Raw genomic sequence first — 21,764 nt, forward strand, 5'->3', positions numbered from 1 at the left:
CGTGCTAGTGGGATGTGTGTGTGTGTGTGTTTCCTTCCACTCCCTCTCTCCCACTCGGGCACTTTGCAGCCAGCAGCTCCCTCCATCCCCAGCCCGTTCCGTATGGCTTCCTCTGCCTTCCTCCTCTCTACCTGTTGCTTTTGCTGCCACAATGAACTATGCCCTGCTCAGCTCTCCTGGCTCTGGCTGCCAGTTTGGTGTAGCGGTTAAGTGCGCGGGCTCTGATCTGGGAGAACCGGGTTTGATTCCCCACTCCTCCACTTGCACCTGCTGGGATGGGCTTGGGTCAGCCATAGCTCCCGCAGAGCTGTCCTTGAAAGGGCAGCTGCTGTATGAGCTCTCTCAGCCCCACCCACTTCACAAGGTGTCTGTTGGGGGTGGGTGGGAAGGTAAAGGAGATTGTCACCGCTCTGAGACTCTCTTCTTCTTGCCAGTTTGGTGTAGCAGTTAAGTGTGCGGACTCTTATCTGGGAGAACTGGGTTTGATTCCGCACGCCTCCACTTTCACCTGCTGAAATGGCCTTGGGTCAGCCATAGCTCTCGTAGGAGTTGTCCTTGAAAGGGCAGCTTCTGGGAGAGCTCTCTCGGCCCCACCCACCTCACAGGTTGTTTGTTGTGGGGGGAGGGAGATAAAGGAGATGGTGAGCCGCTCTGAGACTCTTGAGTGGAGGGCGGAATATAAATCCAATGTTGTCGTCGTCTTCTTCTGATGACACTTCGCTGGCTCGACCATGGCAGAAAGAAAATAAAAAAGAAGACCGCATGCCGGAGGGGGCCCTGCCTGGAAGTCGGGGGAGTCCCCCTACAGTCCCCGCTGCGGCTATAGGCCTGCTGCAATTCCTTTTGCAAGCCATGTCTTTATTTTGCAGTGCAGTTTCTTTTGTCAGCATTCCCTTGCAGCCTCTTTTGCATCTTTCTGTGGAAGCCGATGTTACGTTCTGAGGATCTCGGGTTGAACGCTTTCAAGAGAGGGTTAGGGATTAGGGAACTGTTCCGTTCTGCACCAACTTGTCAGAAAGAAGTATCTTTTTGTAGGGGGGAAAAAGGTTATTTCTTTTGTAATCGAGACAATTGTTTTGCATAGGGTGATTTGTATAATGAGCTCTTGAACTCTTGTATTTTCAGGAATGTACTTTTATAAATTAGGTGGGAACAGTGTGCGGACGCGTTCATTCCTTAAAGATTTTATTTTTAAAATGCAGCTACTGATTACGAGTTTTCCTTAAATGTCGGTTGCATTGGATTTTCAGGCCTGGCTTTTTGATGCATTCCTTTTGTGAAGTAACGAGTCATGTATATTCCGCTCGAATAAAGAGATTTCCTAATATTTATCTATATTTGGTGTCGCCCTCGTTGATTGGTGGTACATAAGACTCTCTCTCAGAGAGTATCCATTTTGCTCTATCCATTGTCCCTGGTTCACTTCAAAAGATCTCTGGTGCCACAAGGAACATACAGAAAAGTTCTGAACAGACAGAGGCAACTTATTTTTTCTGTCCCCCTCCCACCCCTCCCCCTGAGCAGAATGTTATGTTTGTGGACACGGCTTTGTTGGGTAATAGCTGCACTGTGTGAAGACAGCGGCGGAGTTTGAATTCAGAAAGGCGTTCTCCAGTGCCCTGCTGGATCGAACCAGTGGTCTATTTCAGGGGTGGCCAAACTGTGGCTCTTTCACAGCATGGAGGCGGCATGTCTCTCTTTAAATGGCCTCACCAAGCCAAGCCAGGCAGTGGCTTAGAGCAGTGGTCCCCAACCTTTTTGGCACCAGGAACCAGTTTTGTAGAAGGCAATTTTTCCATGGACCGGGGTGGGGTGGGGGCCTCGCTTCAGGATGATACGGTTGTACACTTTATTTTGGTGTGGTGGTTAAATGGGTGGACTTTTATCTGGGAGAACTGGGTTTGATTCCCCACGCCTCCACTTGCACCTGCTGGAATGGCCTTGGGTCAGCCATAGCTCTCGTAGGAGTTATCCTTGAAAGGGCAGCTGCTGTGAGAACCTCTCCAGCCCCACCTCCCTCACAGAGTGTCTGTTGTGTGGGAAGGAGATTGTGAGCTGCTCCGAGATTCGGAGTGGAGGGCAAGATATAAATCCAATGTCGTCGTCTTATTATTATTACTACATTGTAATATATAATTAAATAATTCTACAACTCATGGCCTGGTTGCTAAGAGGTCATGGACCAGTAGTGGTCCATGGACCCCTGGTTGGGGTTGGGGACCCCTGGCTTAGAGAATGCATTTCCCTACCTCCTCCCTACCTCCACCCCTAATTTCCTTGCTTCCCTCCCTCCCTCTCTCCCTACCTCCCTCCTTTCCCTCCCTCCCTCCTTCTCTCCCTCCCTCCTTCCCTCCTTCCTTCTCTCCCTCCCTCCTCTCCCTACCTCCCTCCTTTCCCTCCCTCCCTCCTTCTCTCCCTCCCTCTCTCCTTCCTTCCTTCCCTCCCTCCTTTCTTCCTTCTCTTCCTCCCTCCCTCTCTCCCTACCTCCTTTCCCTCTCTCCTTCTCTCCCTCCCTCCCTCCTTCCTTCCTTCCCTCCCTCCTTCCTTCCTTCTCTCCCTCCCTCCCTCCTTCTTTCCCTCCCTCTCTCCCTCCCTCCTTCCTTCTCTCCCTATCTCCCTCCTTCTTTCCCTCCCTCCCTCCTTCTTTCCCTCCCTCCCTCCTTCCTTCCTTCCTTCCCTCCCTCCCTCCTCTCCCTACCTCCCTCCTTTCCCTCACTCCCTCCTTCTCTCCCTCCCTCTCTCCTTCCTTCCTTCCTTCCCTCCCTCCTTTCTTCCTTCTCTTCCTCCCTCCCTCTCTCCCTACCTCCTTTCCCTCTCTCCTTCTCTCCCTCCCTCCCTCCTTCCTTCCTTCTCTCCCTCCCTCCCTCCTTCTTTCCCTCCCTCTCTCCCTCCCTCCCTCCTTCTCTCCCTATCTCCCTCCTTCTTTCCCTCCCTCCCTCCTTCTTTCCCTCCCTCCCTCCTTCCTTCCTTCCCTCCCTCCCTCCCTCCTTCCCTTCCTCCCTCCTTCCTTCCTTCTCTTCCTCCCTCCCTCTCTCCGTACCTCCTTTCCCTCTCTCCTTCTCTCCCTCCCTCCCTCCTTCCCTCCCTCCTTCTCTCCCTCCCTCCCTCCTTCTCTCCCTATCTCCTCTCCCTCCCCTCCCTCCCTCCTTCCTTCCTTCCCTCACTCCCTCCCCTCCCTCCTTCCTTCCCTCCCTACCTCCCTCCTTCTATCCCTCCCTCCCTCCTTCCTTCCCTCCCTCCTTCCCTCCCTCCTTCTCTCTCCTCTCCCTCTCCCTCCCCCTTCCCTCCCTCCTTCCTTCCTTCCCTCCCTCCCTCCTTCCTTCCTTCCTTGTGGCTCTCAAACATCTGAAGTTCATGTCTTGCGGCTTTCAAACACCTGACATTTATTCTATGTGGCTCTTACGTGAAGCAAGTTTGGCCACCCCTGGTCTATTGTCCTGCAATCCCGTTTCCTTGGAAGGCTAACAGAGACCGAGGCCTTCACATGATGTTGCCTTCTAGCCTTTGTGCTCCTCTGAATGTGGAGATTCCCTTTAGCCACCGTGGCTAGCAGCCCTTGACAGACCCATCCTTCATGAAGCAACATCCCTTTTAAAGCCGTCTTTGCCGTGGGCCTTTACTGTGCCCACTGGCAGTGAATTCCACAGTTGAATCACGGAGTGTCTGCCTGGACTCCATCGCCCATCAATGCCCTCAAGCAGGGCTTTTTTTGTAGCAAGGCCTCCTTTGCATATTAGGCTACACCCCTCTGATGTAGCCAATCCTCCAAGAACTTACAGGGCTCTTATTACAAGGCCTACTATAAGCTCTTGGAGGATTGGGCTACATTAGGATTGTGTGGCCTAATATGCAAAGGAGGTCCTGCTACAAAAAAAGCCCTGCCCTCAAGTATTAAAGGAGAGGAAGAAAATGTTCACTTTCTCTTCAACCCCATGCATAATTTTAGGAATCTCTATAACCCTCACACCCTGATAACTGCCTTTTTTTCTAAACCAAAAATTTCCAGACGTTTTAGCCAGTTTGGTGTTGTGGTTAAGTGTGCGGACTCTTATCTGGGAGAGCTGGGTTTGATTCCCCACTCTTCCACTTGTACCTGCTGGAATGCCCTTGGGTCAGCCATAGCTCTCCCAGAGCTGTCCTTGAAAGGGCAGCTGCTGTGAGAACTCTCTCAGCTCCGCCCACCTCACAGGGTGTCTGTTGTGGGGGGGGGGGAAGGTAAAGGAGATTGTAAGCCTCTCTGAGATTCAGAGTATAGGGCGAGGTATAAATCCAATATCATCATCTTCTTTCGACATAGGAAAGGTGCTCCAACCGCCTAATTGTCTTGGTTGTCCTCTTCCCTTTTCTCGTCTCTGCAATCTCCATTTTGAGAGATGACAACAAGAACTGTACACAGTATTCCAAATGGGTCTACGTGGGTGTTCGGTATATTGCTCACAGGTCGTTTATGGCCCACCTGGGAGATTTAGCAACACTTTTCAAATCTGTTCCACGTTTAAGACCACTGCAATTACATCATGGAAGTGGGCATTGTGAAGAATTACTGACAAAAGTAAGGAGATTTGTAATTTAAATTTTAATTGCCCTTGAATAATTTAATGCAATCTGTGTTGGATTGATTTTTTTTTTTTTTAACTTTCGTAACTAGGCAGACTTCTGTTCGGGGCTTGACGCACTTAAAGGTTCAAGCTTTCAAATAATGAATGGATGGATTAGGTTCAAATCCTGCAGAAAACACTAACAATTAACCTCAATTAACTCATTATTTGATAGTAGGTCCCTTTGAAGATAGATAAATGGCTAAAGTGGCTAGTACAAACCAGGAATCAGAACTTATATGTGCCCATATAATACGCAACACAGTTTGTGCAAATAGTGTTTTAAATACCAGTATTCTCATTGACTTGATCAGTGGCTAGCAATAAACCTGTAACTGTGCTGTTTTGCACAAATAAAGTTGATTAAATGGAGGGGTTTCTTTTTTACTGCCTTTGCATTCCTAATAAGCAGAGCCTTTTTTGTAGCAGGAACTCCTTTGCATATTAGCCCACACACCCCTGATGTAGCCAATCCTCCAAGAGCTTACAGGGCTCTTCTTACTGGGCCTACTATAAGCTCTTGGAGGACTGGCTACATCAGGGGTGTGTGACCTAATATGCAAAGGAGTTCCTGCTACAAAAAAAAAGCCCTACTAATAAGATTTTTTTTTTAATAGTTAGCAGGCTATACTTCACTGTAATGGATAAAGATTGCATGCAGCCAACTAAAATACAGATTTCTGCTCAGGTGGGAAAATAGTGAATGCCCCGCCATAGATCTATATGGAAGCACTACAACGTTGGTTGTTTTATTTTCAATCCCCTTACAAATAATCCCCAGCGCTGAGTTTCCCTTTTTTTGCTGCTGCCACACGCCAAGCTGGCATTTTAATCAAGCCCGTCCTCTACGACCCCAAGACTTTCCTTTCAGTTCAGATCCCGGGGGTATGTATTTCAATTCAGGATTTTTGTTCCATTTCGTTTAGGTACACTGACCTTCGTTTGTCCCATTGTTGCTGCCAGCTGTTCCAATTCAGAGAGATCCTCTTGTAGCCTTTCGCAATCCAACCTTGGCTTTCACCATTTTGAATAATTTGGTAACATCTTCAAATTTGGCCACTACACTGATGATCCCCAATTCTAGATAGTTTATGAGCAAATTAAATTGCATCGGAACCAATACCAATCCTTGGGGTTATTCCCAGGGGTCATTTTGTAGAAAAATAGGTGGTGGAGCTCATCCAGGGATTGTTAGGCAGCTGCACCTACTATTCCATGGACAAGGAGTGCTTGTGGATGGTTCCTCATCCTCTTGGAGAGGAGTGACAAGTGGAATGCCTCAAGGATCTGTCCTGGGACCTGTTTTGTTCAGCATCTTTAGCCATGATTTGGATGAAGGAATAAAGGGAATACTTATTAAATTTGCAAATAATACTAAATTGGGAGGGGTTGCAAACACAGAAGAAGATAAAAAAGAGGATACTGGATGACCCTGACAAGCTGGAAAATTGGGCTAAAATCAATCAAATGATTTTAACAGGGATAAATGTAAAGTTCTGCATTTAGGTAGGAAAAATCCAATGCATGGTTATAGAATGGGGGAGACTTGTCTTAGCAGTAGTATGTGCAAAAAAGATCTAGGGGTCTTAGTGGATCATACGCTGAACATGAGTCAACAGTGTGATGCGGTGGCTAAAAGGGCAAATGCAATTTTGGGCTGTATCAACAGAAGTATAGTGTCCAGATCACGTGATGTGATGGTATCGCTTTATTCTGCTCTGTTAAGACCTCACCTGGAGTATTGTGTTCAGTTTTGGGCACCATATTTTAAGAAGGATATAGACAAGCTGGAATGGGTCCAGAGGAGGGCGACGAAGATGGTGAGAAGTCTGGAGACCAAGTCCTATGAAGGAGCTGGGGATGTTTAGCTGGAGAAGAGGCAGCTGAGAGGTGATATGATCATCATCTTCAAGTACTTGAAGGGCTGTCATATAGAGAATGGTGTGGATTTGTTTTCTGTGGCCCCAGAAGGTAGGACCAGAACCAATGGGTTGAAATTAAATCAAGAGTTTCCGGCTCAACATTAGGAAGAACTTCCTGACTGTTAGAGCGATTCCTCAGTGGAACAGGCTTCCTCGGGAGGTGGTGGGCTCTCCTTCCTTGGAGGTTTTTAAACAGAGGCTAGGTGGCCATCTGACAGCAATGAAGATCCTGTGAATTTAGGGGGAGGTATTTGTGAGTTTCCTGCATTGTGCAGGAAACCTAGAGGACCCTAGAGGTCCCTTCCAACTCTATGATTCTTAGGTAGTGGAGAGGAAGAGGGGGAACCCTCAGAAAGGTTCAGGAGCTGTGCTCCTGTGAGCTCCTGCTGAATACAAGGCCTGGTTATTCTTAACTTATTCTGGCTTGGTTCATTCCAACCACATTTTAATACATTGCAAATTTTTACAAAACAGATGTACTGGGTTTTTTTAAAAGGTAAAGGTAGTCCCCTGTGCAAGCACCAGTCATTTCCGACTCTTGGATGATGTCGCATCACAACATTTTCACGGCAGACTTTTTTACGGGGTGGTTTGCCATTGCCTTCCCCAGTCATCTACACTTTCCCCCCAGCAAGCTGGGGACTCATTTTACCGACCTCGGAAGGATGGAAGGCTGAGTCAATGAGCCGGCTACCTGAACCCAGCTTCTGCCGGGATCGAACTCAGGTCATGAGAAGAGAGCTCGGATTGCAGTACTGCAGCTTTACCACTCTGCGCTACGGGGCTATGGTTTGTACTGGGTTTACTTCCTTTTAAAAAGCTATGGAAACACATTGCCTTCCGTTGAACTCAATAGCAGTGCTCCTATTGATTTTTTTTTAACAATTCTTTTTTAATTCTTTGGATATTTCCCATCAATTGCGCCTACTATTGGTTTCTTTTTTGTTTTAAAAAAAATTAGAATTGTAAAAGCAAAACAACGTGGAAGTGAAAATCATCTGCCCCCTGAGCCAATGTTCCCTCTAAGCTGTGGAGTCTTGTGAGCAAAGATTCTACTTTGTGAGCAAGTAGGGTTGCCAATCCCCAGGTGGGGGCAGGGGATCCCCTGGTTTGGAGGCCCTCCCCCCGCTTCAGGGTCGTCAGAAAGCGGGGGGAGGGGAGGGAAATGTCTGCTGGGAACTGTTATTCCCTATGGGGATTTATTCCCATAGAAAATCATGGAGAATTGATCCGCGGGTATCTGGGGCTCTGGGGGGGCTGTTTTTGGGGGGAGAGGCACCAAATTTTCAGTATAGCATCTAGTGCCTCTCCCCAAAATACCCCCCAAGTTTCAAAAGGATTGGACAAGGGGATCCAATTCTATGAGCCCCAAAAGAAGGTGCCCCCTATCCTTCATTATTTCCTATGGAAGGAATTGAAAAGGTGTGCCGTCCCTTTAAATGTGATGGCCAGAACTCCCTTTGGAGTTCAATGATGCTTGTCACAGCCTTGATCTTGGCTCCACCCCTAATGTCTCCTGGCTCCACTCCCAAAGTCTCCTGGCTCCACCCCCAAAGTCCCCAGATAATTCTTGAATTGGACTTGGCAACCCTATGAGCAAGTGGCATTGAAGTTGTGAGCTGCTGCATAAATTAGTGTGCTCTGGGGCCATTTTTCCTGAGCTGAGACAAAAAATAGTGAACTGGAAGCTAAAAAATTGTGAGCTAGCTCACACTAACTCAGCTTAGAGGGAACACTAGCCCCCTCTCAGTTTGTCAACAGCTGGGTTAAGCTACAGGAGCTGGCGTGGTTTGTATAATTTTTCTCTCTGAAGGAAGTTTTCCCCCACGCCTGAACTTATCTACATTGTACAAAGGGCATTATGTAATTTGACCCAGATGTGGGTGGAAAGGAAGCGCTTCCAAAACATTTCTCTGTGATGAACAGAAAGCCAGGAATTTTCTTGTAAAGACTCTTTTCAAATGTAAACGGTGTGACTGGACTACATGATTGAGGAGAGCTCAAGCTAGCTAAGAGGCTTAGAAGTGTTAGGAAGCAAAACCCTGCAAATACCTGCAGAACGAAAGAAGGGATCTGAAGTTTTAAAACAGGAATAAAGTCCGAACTCCTACTTGTGCTCTGAGGGGAAGTCTGTTATCGCTGTCAGCCAGCCTGTCCTCAAGACAGTGGAAAGACTGGAAGGAAAAGGAAATACGTGCATTTCAGATATCTAGAAAAACAGTACACCGAGTTGGAAGCCTCTTTATTTTTTTTACCTTTTCACTCCTCCAGCTTTCTCGTTCTTGAGATGGTTTTCAAAAGATAGGATGCAAAACAAACAGGGCTGTTCCAGATCTCTGTAGCTAAATATGCATTTTTTACCTTACCCTGCAACCAGCCACTTAACTTTGAAGGCGAAAAGAAACCTGGATATGAACTTCTGAAGAAAATGCTCCTCCTCCTAACCTGCTTACAGAACGGAAGACTACGGCAGAGCAAAAGGTCTATATTATTCCCCCACCACCACCAAGGACCCCAGAAATATTTCCTATTATTTAGTAGCTGTTGTGGCAAATGTGAAACTGCTGATTGACCTTCATCTAAACCTGGCTGCTGTGTGCTCAATCTTTGAGATCAAGAAGCTCGTTATAGGCCTTCGCCCACAGGTTTTTCTGGGAATATCCGATGACGCAGCAAGCCAAGCGTTTGCCAGCATTTCCATGTTCTAAACTGCCCTTGTTGTTCCCTTTCCCCATATCGTCCGGATTCTCATGGATCACAACAGATCTTCCGACAACGGTTCGGGGGCCGTGGAGAGAAGGCGAGAGGTTGACCCTCAGCGTCCTGATCCTGCCATTTTTGGGGTGGAAGTTTCCAAAGTCCCCTGGGTGGTTGGGGTGATGGACTTGGAAAGGGTTGTAGTGCCCCCCGAGAGAATCACAGCCGTTGCTGAGGTCTCCTAGCTCGTGGATGTGGATAGCTTTACCAGCTGCGTCAGTGTCCATGGGAAACCCATCCAGGTAGAATATGGCCATCAGTTTCCCATGCGGGTAACCTTGCTTGAACAGAACTCGCCCCGTCACCTGGGGCTGGAGTCCTTCTAGGCTTGTGCTAGGCTTCATTTCACAAGCGGTGTATGTCCAGTTAGCGTCGTAAAGGTGCTCGAACATATGCGGGTAGAGGACGGCCAGCCACAGTAGATTCAGCTTTCCCTGAGTCTCCTCGGTAGCCAGCTTGGAGCTTTCTTCTTGTCTTGTTTCATCAGATACACAAAGGACCAAGCCGGTGACTAGAAACAGCAGTAGGGACATACCAGGAGTCTCCAGAAGACTTTCAAGAGATGGTGAGAGACGTCAGCGTTGTCTTTGGAAGGAGAGGGGGGGTGGGGAGGAAAAGTACAAGACTCAGATTCATTAGTGTTAATCAACAGCATCGATTTGGTGCTCGGACGTACACATAACAGCAGCCCAGCAAGATAGTTCAATATGATCTGTTGTAAAGCAGAGTAACGGCCATTTTCGCACTAGACCTTTAATCCTGGTTTAGCCCTGTCCCCAAGCTGGCATTCTATACTAAAATCATAGAATCATAGAGTCACAGAGTTGGTTTATCTGATTCTCCGAATGTGTTGAATGCTAGTTTGGGGACAGGGCTAAACCAGAATTAAAGGTCTAGTGCGAAATTGGTCAACCTGAGGGAACTTTTCTGGTTCTCACCTCCGATACTCTGTCTAAGCTGTGGAGACTTGTGAGCAAAAATTCAACTTCATGAGCTCCTGACATTAAAGCTGCGAGCTCCTGCATCAATTAGTTTGCTCCTTCCTGAGCTAAGACAAAAATGTGTGAGCCGGAGAGTAAAAAGCTGTGAGCAAGCTCACACTAACTCAGCTTAGAGGGAACACCTCATACTACACTACACTAATCGGCCTGCTACCAAACAAGCTTGATTTGCTTCCAAAATCTCTCACAACAATGACGAAACGTTTGGATTGAACAGAACACGCAACATTTTGTGAGAAAGGTAACACAAACATGGCTAGGACGACATCACAAAAATGGATCTGTCCTTTCCCCTCATCCTTTCCCTCAGAAGCCGTGCTGTCTGAAATTCCACACACACCCCCCCTCCGAGGTTTAAGAGGAAAAGACGCTGTGATTCCCCTGTGATATTCAGGGTCGGAGACAAACATTCTGAAGTGAAGCAGAAATGGTCTGCCCTGCGTTCGGAGGCGTTTGTATTCAGAACAAAGGCTGTGTTCAGACTGCATCCACCCTCCCACCCCCCGCCTTGGAATATGTCTTTACCCTCAGTAGGTTCTGTTACTAATTGCTCTCTTCCTACCTTTAATGCAAGATTTATCTCCCAGAAGCACTGTGCAGTTGGTTGTAATTCTTCATGCAAACAGTGGCTGGGAACCAAATCCAGATTCCGGACTTTTCCGTGGAGTTATGAATGCTGCCTCTTGGTAGCAGAGTTAGGCACCACTAGCTCATGGGAGTGGTTAGCAGGAGGCAAAAAAAAAAAAGAACCCGGAGAAAGGAGGGGAGAGCAAGGGAGGGTTACCTGGTTGTTGATCCCAAACCGAACCCAAACTCTTGCTAGCATTCCAATTAAAACAAAGCTGAACATATTTTCCCCTTTATTATTTTGTATACTAAAGCAAATGACTTGGAACATGAAACGACAGGCAAAAACACAAGCCAACACACACACACACACACACACGGGTTACACAACTTATCCTGTTCTGTCAGTTTTTCCATACATCCAGAGTTAGTTAGCTAAGGGATTGTTTTGGGTTGGTTTGTTTTGTTACACTCTGCAAGCCGATTTCAAAGGGCAGTCCAAGAAAAAGAACCACTTGGCAGTTCCAAATTACTTCTGTTGTTTTTTTAAAAAATTGGCCGCGGTAACTAACTTCATGAGAGAAAAACAAAAGTGCGTATTTCATGTCAGTTTTGTACTTTTAAAGGTTTGTCAGAATTGTTTGAGATATTGCTTTTGGTGCTCAAATTGTAACATATGGACATATGAAGCTGCCTTATACTGAATCAGACCCTTGGTCCATCAATATTGTCTACACAGACTGGCAGCAGCTCTCCAGGGTCTCAAGCTGAGGTTTTTCACACCTATTTGCCTGGACCCTTTTTTGGAGATGACAGGGATTGAACCTGGGACCTTCTGCTTCCCAAGCAGATGCTCTACCACTGAGCCACCATCCCTCCTACATATGAAGCTGCCTTCTACTGAATCAGACCCTTGGTCCATCAAAGTCAGTATTGTCTTCTCAGACTGGCAGCGGCTCTCCAGGGTCTCAAGCTGAGGTTTTTCACACCTATTTGCCTGGACCCTTTTTTGGAGATGACAGGGATTGAACCTGGGACCTTCTGCTTCCCAAGCAGATGCTCTACCACTGAGCCACCATCCCTCCTACATATGAAGCTGCCTTCTACTGAATCAGACCCTTGGTCCATCAAAGTCAGTATTGTCTTCTCAGACTGGCAGCGGCTCTCCAGGGTCTCAAGCTGAGGTTTTTCACACCTATTTGCCTGGACCCTTTTTTGGAGATGACAGGGATTGAACCTGGGACCCTCTGCTTCCCAAGCAGATGCTCTACCACTGAGCCACCGTCCCTCCCTAGATTAGAGCCACAAATAGGACCCCCCAGCATAAAAACTGCAATGAATGGGGGGGGGGGTGTTTCTGACTGAAGGAAATTTCCGTTCATCCTTATCATTAAGGCAGAGTGTAAAGTTATATTTTCTAATTTTTTTTAAAAAAAAAATCAACTATCAAGAGGAAAAATAGCTAAGTTATTAAAGAAGGAAAAAGTGTAGTTTATTCCTCCTCTCCCCACTGATTTATAGAAAGCAAGGAGATATTTCTTTGTAGTATGACTGGTGAAGTATTTCCATATTATTTTTTGTAATTTTGATTGCTGTTTTAATTAAAACTCCATCACTGTTGATCTGGAATAAAGAAGGCAGATACAATTTAGTTTAGTTTAGTTTGTGTGTTTCTCTCTGTGTGTATAAATTTCTCTCTCTGTGTATAAATTTTATATAGTGCTAAGAAGTAACTTATTTGAACAGTGATACAGATAGATAGGCAGACAGACAGACAGACCAAATACTAAATATGGCTCTTCAATTGTTGAAAGACAAAAATATTTTGAGTATTCTAATAAACTGCTAAGCTTTTTACAAATGTAGAACAATATGTTTTTTCTTTCAAAAATAATGATGGATATCTAGGTAATACTCCCCAAAGCATTATTTGTTGTGAGAAACTTTATATTTTGTCAATAACTTCACATCCATATGAAAAAGCATCTTATCTAAAATAAGTATTCCAAAATTAGTTCAAGAAGATCTTTTGTTTTTACCCTTCTTTAGAAGCCTCCTAAAGGAAGTAAATTGAAGTCAAGAACAGAGCACCAGGTTCATACAGACTTCCAGGGCTTTTTTTGTAGCAGGAACTCCTTTGCATATTAGGCCACAGACCCCTGATGTAGCCAATCCTCCAAGAGCTTACAGGGCTCTTAGTACGGGCCTACTGTAAGCTCCAGGAGGATTGGTTACATCAGGGGTGTGTGGCCTAATATGCAAAGGAATTCCTGCTACAAAAAAAAGCCCTGCAGATTTCAGGCAGTTACTTCCAGAGATGGGCACAAACCAGTGCAAGAACTGAAGTTTGTCATTAATTTTTGCCAGTTTGTGGTTCCATAAATTTTAAGGAAATTCATGGCTATTCATGGTGGTTCATGAAGAGCTAAAAGCAAGGGTTTAAATGGCCTTTTTTTTAAAGTCCTGCTTTCTGCTCTTCACAAAAAACAGCTGAGCAGGGGGGAGCAGAAAGCAGAGATTAAATGGCTCAGACCCCTGCTTTCTGCTCCCCGCAAAATGTGATGGAGTGCAGAAAGGAGAGTTGCAAATCTATACAAGCCAGTTCAGTTTGTGAACCAGCCTCCCACTTCGTATTGGTTAATGGTTTAGCCCGGGGGGGGGAGGGGTTTGAGCAGGAATGCACAGGAACACAGTTTTGTCTGGCTTGGCATTTTGGGGGTGTGGCCTAATATGCAAATTAGTTCTTGCTGGGCTTTTTCTCCAAAAAAAGCCCTGTGTGAAACAATGGTGATTTTAAAAGTGATAGTTTGATTTGTCTAACCAATAGAATGTAACTCAGAGAACTTCCTTCCTGTTTCTTCTCCTCCTCTTCCCTCTTCTCCCCTGTATGCATCAGGAGGAACAGCGTTCCTCCTCCTGAACTGAACTAAGCAAGTGGCCTACGACAATCCAAAGCCATCCAGTTAGATAGAATAGTTTAGTCACTCTTTCTCTCCACTATACTTATATGTTATGTTTTCTTTGAATAAATCCACCAGTATTGATTTCTTAACTTAAAGCAAGGGCTCTCTGTGCAATTTGTGAGAGAGCGTGGTATCCATTAGACTAGGCCGTGCTGAAGCTCAGAAGGAGCACTTTGCTAAGTGAAGGTGAGGACGGCTACCATTCTAAGTGAAGGTAAGGACAGTTGCCATTCCAGTCCAGCCATAAGAACATAAGAGAAGCCATGTTGGATCAGGCCAACGGCCCATCCAGTCCAACACTCTGTGTCACACAGTGGCAAAAAATTTTATATATACACACACACTGTGGCTAATAGCCACTGATGGACCTGTGCTCCATATTTTTATCTAAACCCCTCTTGAAGGTGGCTATACTTGTGGCTGCCACCACCTCCTGTGGCAGTGAATTCCACATTTTAACCACCCTTTGGGTGAAGAAGTACTTCCTTTTATCCGTTTTAACCATTCTAAACCAGACTCAACACATTGTGCATTGTGGGAGGAAGATGCAAGGGAGAATGGCAACTGATAGAGGAAAGTGTGTGCAAAACTTCCTTCTGGATGTGCATTCAGCAGTACAAATGCCTCTGTATGCGCAGCAGCAATGACAAAGAAACAGAATCCTCACCGTGCGGATGCATCTCTGGCTCCTACACTTTAATGTAAAACACTGTTGACAGTAAAGATCCAAATGTTCTAGACCTTCGTTGCTTTTAATGAATGATCAGAGAGGAAACCACATCGCGAAGTGTGTGCATTCATGTCTGAAGAGACTTCACAGGGAGTTCAGATATCAAAATGATTTTCACCACACATATCTTGCAGGCAATTGTGCAGTGAAAAGGGGCCTTGTTTCCCGTGTGGAAGAAAACAAATTTTCATAGCAAAGTGGCTTCCTACCTTTTTAAACAGTATTCACTCTAATGTGTTGATGTCGCAAGCATAATTTAAACCCTGGGAGACTAATGAAGTTTAGCAGTATGTGTTAATTATTTTTTTGTTGTCTCGGTTAACACGAGGTCCTAAATCCTATTTACAGCTTGCAAACTTCAGAGGTTCCAGAGCTCTTGTACAACCTTCACATCCTTTGATTTCATGCGGCTTTTGCAAGTGTTTCGGCATCTATTTAAACCCCCCGTGTGGGAAGCGCTTTTTCAGATCTGAGGTCGAAGGAGTCTGAATGGGAGAAATTTGCTCTTCACTCGTTTTAACTTTTAAGTAACAAACCAGCCTTTAGAAAGGCCTTGACTGATAAATGAGGCTGTATGGGCAATCTGATAATTGCATTTGTGCTATACAGGCACAGCTGGCTCTAGGGATGGCTCTGTTCTGTAAGAAAAGTTGTTGGGGTGCATTCCAGTTACAGGACTCAGTCTAGGGTTGCCAAGTCCAATTCAAGAAATATCTGGGGACTTTGGGGGTGGAGCCAGGAGACTTTGGGGGTGGAGCCAGGAGACATTGAGGCGGAGCTAGGAGCAAGGATGTGATAAGCAGAATTGAACTCCAAGGGAGTGCTGGCCATCACATTTAAAGGGACAGCACACTTTTTAAAATGCCTTCCTTCCATAGAAAATAATGAAGGAGAGGGGCACCTTCTTTTGGGGCTCGTAGAATTGGACCCCCTGGTCCAATCCTTTTGAAACTTGGGGGGTATTTTGGGGAGAGGCACTAGATGCTATACTGAAAATTTGGTACCTCTACCTCAAAAAACAGCCCCCCCCCAGAGCCCCTGATACCCGCAGATCAATTCCCCATCATTCCCTATGGGAATTGTTCATGGAGGTGCATAATGGCTGTGGGGGAGGGGCTTCCCCCGCCGGCCAGCTGGCTGGGGGAGGGGGGAAGCCTGTAAAACCAGGGATCCCCCGCTGGGACCTGGGGATTGGGAAGCCTAACTCAGTCTCTGGGACAGGGACTTTTTACCCAGAGTAGCATATCCAGCTACTTCACATGTCCTTTCCATTTAACCATGTCCTCAGAAGCAGAGTTATACCCTGAGAGCCAGTTTGGTGTAGTGGTTAAGTGTGCGGACTCTTATCTGGGAGAAATGGGTTTGATTCCCCACTCCTCCACTTGCAGCTGCTGGAATGGCCTTGGGTCAGCCATAGCTTTCATAGGAGTTGTCCTTGAAAGGGCAGCTGCTGGGAGAGCTCTCTCAGCCCCACCTACCTCACAGGGTGTCTGTTGTGGTTGCGGGGGGGGGGGGAGGCAAAGGAGATTGTGACCGCTCTGAGACTCTGAGATTCAGAGTATAGGGTGGGATATAAATCCAATATCATCATCATCTTCTTCTTCTTCTAAATCCATTTAATTCTGCTGGAGGTTTAGTGTAGCCCTGATAAGTGGCCCTCCTGCTATTTTTCTGTCCCATCCGTTGGTCTGTGCATTTTTGTGGTCCTAAACCAGGGGTCTCCGCTCCTTTTCAGCTTCTGGACACCTTTGGAATTCTGATACAGTGTGGTGGATAGAGCCACAAAATGGCTGCCATAGAAGGCAGAGTAGGGTTGCCAAGTCCAACTCAGAAAATTCCTGGGGACTTTGGGGGTGGAGCCAGGAGACTTTCCCAATGTCAAATACTGCAAGGTCTTCTGCATTCAATACACCATTGCCTTGAAAGAAAAGGTTTTATTGAGATAAGAACATGGCAGGCAAGAGGTTCCTTACTAAAACTGCTTTTTGGTGGGCCAAGCCCCCCTAAATATACCTGGGGTCCAGCCATTACAAAGTTAAAAGCTTAAGCACCAAAAATCCACCAATGACAATCCCTCCCCCATAGTTTAGTATAGTATTCCTTGTCCCCGACAACAGTTGTAATGCCAGTAAGTGAAAGTGAACCCACACAGTTTAGGGCAAGGGTCACTGTGTTTAATGTAAAGGGATGGAGAGAGAAGGTTGCTACCCAGAAGTACTGCAAGGTCTTCTGCATTCAATACACCATTGCCTTGAAAGAAAAGGTTTTATTGAGCTAAGAACATGGCAGGCAAGACTGCTTTTTGGTGGGCCAAGCCCCCCTAAATATACCTGGGGTCCAGCCGTTACAAAGTTAAAAGCTTAAGCACCAAAAATCCACCAATGACAATCCCTCCCCCATAGTTTAGTATAGTATTCCTTGTCCCCGACAACAGTTGTAATTCCAGTAAGTGAAAGTGAACCCACACAGTTTAGGGCAGGGGTCACTGTGTTTAATGTAAAGGGATGGAGAGAGAAGGTTGCTACCCAGAAGTACTGCAAGGTCTTCTGCATTCAATACACCATTGCCTTGAAAGAAAAGGTTTTATTGAGCTAAGAACATGGCAGGCAAGAGGTTCCTTACTAAAACTGCTTTTTGGTGGGCCAAGCCCCCCTAAATATACCTGGGGTCCAGCCATTACAAAGTTAAAAGCTTAAGCACCAAAAATCCACCAATGACAATCCCTCCCCCATAGTTTAGTATAGTATTCCTTGTCCCCGACAACAGTTGTATTTCCAGTAAGTGAAAGTGAACCCACACAGTTTAGGGCAGGGGTCACTGTGTTTAATGTAAAGGGATGGAGAGAGAAGGTTGCTACCCAGAAGTACTGCAAGGTCTTCTGCATTCAATACACCATTACCTTGAAAGAAAAGGTTTTATTGAGCTAAGAACATGGCAGGCAAGACTGCTTTTTGGTGGGCCAAGCCCCCCTAAATATACCTGGGGTCCAGCCGTTACAAAGTTAAAAGCTTAAGCACCAAAAATCCACCAATGACAATCCCTCCCCCATAGTTTAGTATAGTATTCCTTGTCCCCGACAACAGTTGTAATTCCAGTAAGTGAAAGTGAACCCACACAGTTTAGGGCAGGGGTCACTGTGTTTAATGTAAAGGGATGGAGAGAGAAGGTTGCTACCCAGAAGTACTGCAAGGTCTTCTGCATTCAATACACCATTGCCTTGAAAGAAAAGGTTTTATTGAGCTAAGAACATGGCAGGCAAGAGGTTCCTTACTAAAACTGCTTTTTGGTGGGCCAAGCCCCCCTAAATATACCTGGGGTCCAGCCGTTACAAAGTTAAAAGCTTAAGCACCAAAAATCCACCAATGACAATCCCTCCCCCATAGTTTAGTATAGTATTCCTTGTCCCCGACAACAGTTGTAATTCCAGTAAGTGAAAGTGAACCCACACAATTTAGGGCAGGGGTCACTGTGTTTAATGTAAAGGGATGGACAGAGAAGGTTGCTACCCAGAAGGTCTTCCAGTTGCCAAACCTTCTTGGCCCCACCACAGTGGTGGTGCCCTGATATCCAGCTTGGAGAATCAATTGTTGGAAGAAATAAAATAGCCTTTCAGAAGATACTCAACCTTTTCCCATTTGAGACCTGCATTGGGACCTTGGCTGCAGTGCTTCTGGGGGACACTGAGAATTTTTGGCAAATCAACATGACTTTTTACAGCCACAGAAGCGACCAAGTCTCAGATTTCCTGGTCTCCACGCCATCCAACTTGAACAGCTGTGATACTGTGGCATATCTGTGGTGGTTGGGATTTCATTTTCTTCCACCTTAATTTGGCTTTAAGTGGCAAGCAACATCGATTTTTCTTGGGGGATATGGATGGGTTGGCTCAAGTATTTCAATGATTCTGAGGCTCGGAAAACAAAAATGTGCAAGCGTGAACCATTGTGGATCCAGACCAATTGGCAGCTGTCAAATGTTTATCAGACAGAGACAAACACAAAGGCTTCTTTTAAACACAAATACACAGCGCCTTGTTTCTGCATGACTGATGATTTTTCTTCATTCTTCGTTTGAACAGTGGGCAGACTGCAGCAAGATGCCGGCAACAGGTGTGACCAATAGGAGGCTGTCCTGGCCCCGACAGGAAAAGCAGCCAATCAGCTGAGCCAACAGGACTGCTGTTCCAGCATCCAATCGCCTTTCAGAAAGGGGATGGAGTGTTGGGAGGGAAGCACTGTGGACGCTGAGTTCAGGTCTGGCTCAAGAAGCCTGCGGAGAGAGAGTTCAGTTCTGCCTCAGGCAGAGAACAGGGAGAGCTCAGGTCTGGCTCAGGAAAAGAGCAAACAGTTTGAAGGGTAGCGCTGCCTGGTAGTGAGGCAGAGCAGTTCGGCTCTACCTGGTTGTGAGCAGGGTTCCCTCTAAGCTGAGTTAGTGTGATCTAGCTCACTTTTTAGCCTCCGGCTCACACATTTTTGTCTTAGCTCAGGAAGGAGGGCCTCAGAACAAACTAATGTATGCAGTGGCCAAATCGCTCGCTCACTACTTTAATGCTGGCTGGCAGCTTCACAAAGTAGAATTTGTGCTCACAAAACTCCACCGCTTAGAGGAAGCACTGGTTGTAGGGTTGCCAAGTCCAATTCAAGAAATATCTGGGGACTTTGGGGGTGGAGCCAGGAAACTTTGGGGGTGGAGCCAGGAGACATCAGGACGGAGCCAGGAACAAGGGTGTGACAAGCATAATTGAACTCCAAGGGAGTTCTGGCCATCACATTTAAAGGAACCGCACACCTTTTTAAATGTCTTCCTTCCATAGGAAATAATGAAGGATAGGGGCACCTTCTTTTGGGGCTCATAGAATGGGACCCTCTGGTCCAATCGTTTTGAAACTTGGGATATACTTTGGGGAGAGTCACTAGATACTATACTGAAACTTTGGTGCCTCTACCTCAAAAAACAGCTCCCCCAGAGCCCCTGAAACCTCCAGATCAATTCCCCACTATACCCTATGAGAATCAATCTCCACATAGAGAATAATGCTCAGCAGACGTGAGAGGATGCAAGGACTACAAGTCCCAGCATGCACCTCGCGAAGGGAGGCCGGACTGGAGCGAATAGCAGGCCGGCGGTGGGCGGGTCTTTGTGAGCCAGAGGAAGGGAGAAGCTTGAAGCCAGGCAGGGAAAGAGACACGACGCTGTTCCACCCCCCCACCCCCACTATCAGATTTTTAGATAGCGGAGGATTAGGCTGCTAATTCAGGGGTCCCCCGGCAGGGCGGGGGGGTTGGGAAGCCTAACGTTGTGAGATCTGACTCTGGTGACGAGCAAGCCTGGTACCTTTTATTTACTGGGAAATTTGGTTAATATTAAAGAGTTTTGCCCAGTCATAGAAGCATGATACTGAATGCAGGAAATAAATCTAAACAAAAAAAAATGGGGAAAAATTGAAAAAAACAACAACAGCAAACCAACCCGACATTTATTCAAGTTGTTGTGTATTGGATACTGTGTGTTAATGTGGGTTGCTAGCTCCTGCCTGGCTCATCGGAGCCTTTTAGGACTGAGTTTGGGGACATGAGGACAGTGGGTAGCGGGATCCAAATCTCGGCTTCCCTTGGACCAATCGCCAGCCCCCTGCTGGTTGAAATGATCCAATGACGTTCTGGCACGGGAACTTTGGAGTGTATATAGTTGGCCCCATTGGCCCAGTTCTTCAGTTTTTAGTTTAACTGTTACCATGCTGTAATCACAAATAAAGAGCCATGATCACTCTACCCAAATCTCCTCATGCATTGAACGCAGTACTTTTCACAAGTAGATCAAGTTCATATTCAGGTTGCTGTCAAAGGAAGAGGAAGAAGCCTGATCTAACGAGTACTTTCCCTATTTCAAACGACCGGCTTGTCTGGCATCATGTGTGTGGGAGTATGAGGGCATTGCTTCTACAGGAGAGACCTACGGAGACATGTGTCTTTATGGAAGGCCATGTGAAGGAAGTAAGAAGACAGAGGGAGAGGAGGGTCAGAAGGCAGCTCCAAGCACTTTCACACAGGGCTTTTTTTTGTAGCAGGAACTCCTTTGCATATTAGGCCCCACACCCCTGGTGTAACCAATCCTCCAAGAGTTTACAGGGCTCTCAGTATAGGGCCTACTGTAAGCTCCGGCTACATCAGGGAGGTGTGGCCTAATATGCAAAGGAGTTCCTGCTACCAAAAAAGCCTTACATACCAAATAAGGTACTTTCAATCCATTTCCGATGCACTTTGCAACTGGATTTTGCTGTGTGAAATAGCAACATCCACTTGCGAATGATCACAAAAATGCATTGGAAGTGGGCCGAAAGTGCATTATTCAGCATGTTGGTGCCTAAAGAGAGTCATCTTATTCAAGGAGTTAACAACTATACACATTTAGAATGATTACACACACACACAATGTCCACGCATGCTGAGTCACTCTCTCCAACATGATTCTGACTTGGAACAGGGCAGGCTGGTGTGGGTGGAATCCTGTGTGCGTGTGAGGATCCAACCTAATGCTTAGTCAGTTTGTGCTTGAAAGCGCTGAAGAAAATTCAAACCACTCTCGGAAGCCATCATTGCCTTAAGTTTCTGTGCCTCGGCCATTTTTCTATAAGCGACACAGATGTATTTATTTACAGGCCGGTTTCAAAGAACAGTTTGCTGGGGGTAAAGCGGAGATGACTGGGGAAGGCAATGCCAAACCACCCTGTAAAGTCGGCCATGAAAACGTCGTGATGCAACTTCCCCTCAGAGTCGGAAACGACTGGTGCTTGCACAGCGAACTACCTTTACCTCCCCCCCCCCTTCAAAGAACAGATCGGCAACCTGTAAATAAATTAATCTTCTGTGTTGTTTCTATACAAATCCTGCCTCAGTGATGTCTGGGTTCCATAAAATTTACCTCATGGCACCAAATCCATTCCTATGCCTGGAAGAACACCTGAAATCGCCATATCCAGAAGAAGAAGAAGATATTGGATTTATATCCCGCCCTCCACTCCGGAGAGTCTCAGAGCGGCTCACAATCTCCTCTACCTTCCTCCCCCACAACAGACACCCTGTGAGGTGGGTGGGGCTGGAGAGGGCTCTCCCAGCAGCTGCCCTTTCAAGGACAACCTCTGCCAGGGCTATGGCTGACCCAAGGCCATGCTAGCAGGTGCAAGTGGAGGAGTGGGGTATCAAACCCGGTTCTCCCAGATAAGAGTC

General features: G+C 46.4%; 1 protein-coding gene across 1 annotated transcript; it reads right to left on the minus strand.

Moving 5' to 3' along the window:
- Positions 1 to 8,783: 8,783 nt before the first annotated feature.
- SOD3 (superoxide dismutase 3) lies at positions 8,784 to 11,004 on the minus strand. The gene is made up of 2 exons (XM_060247294.1): positions 10,841 to 11,004; positions 8,784 to 9,862 (listed from the first exon to the last, which is right to left on the minus strand). The coding sequence occupies exon 2, from the start codon at positions 9,808 to 9,810 to the stop codon at positions 9,121 to 9,123; it is 690 nt and encodes a 229-aa protein (XP_060103277.1). The 5' UTR covers positions 9,811 to 9,862; positions 10,841 to 11,004; the 3' UTR covers positions 8,784 to 9,120.
- Positions 11,005 to 21,764: the final 10,760 nt, after the last annotated feature.

The sequence above is a fragment of the Heteronotia binoei genome, chromosome 9 (genome assembly GCF_032191835.1).
Source record: "Heteronotia binoei isolate CCM8104 ecotype False Entrance Well chromosome 9, APGP_CSIRO_Hbin_v1, whole genome shotgun sequence".
Taxonomy (NCBI): domain Eukaryota; kingdom Metazoa; phylum Chordata; class Lepidosauria; order Squamata; family Gekkonidae; genus Heteronotia; species Heteronotia binoei.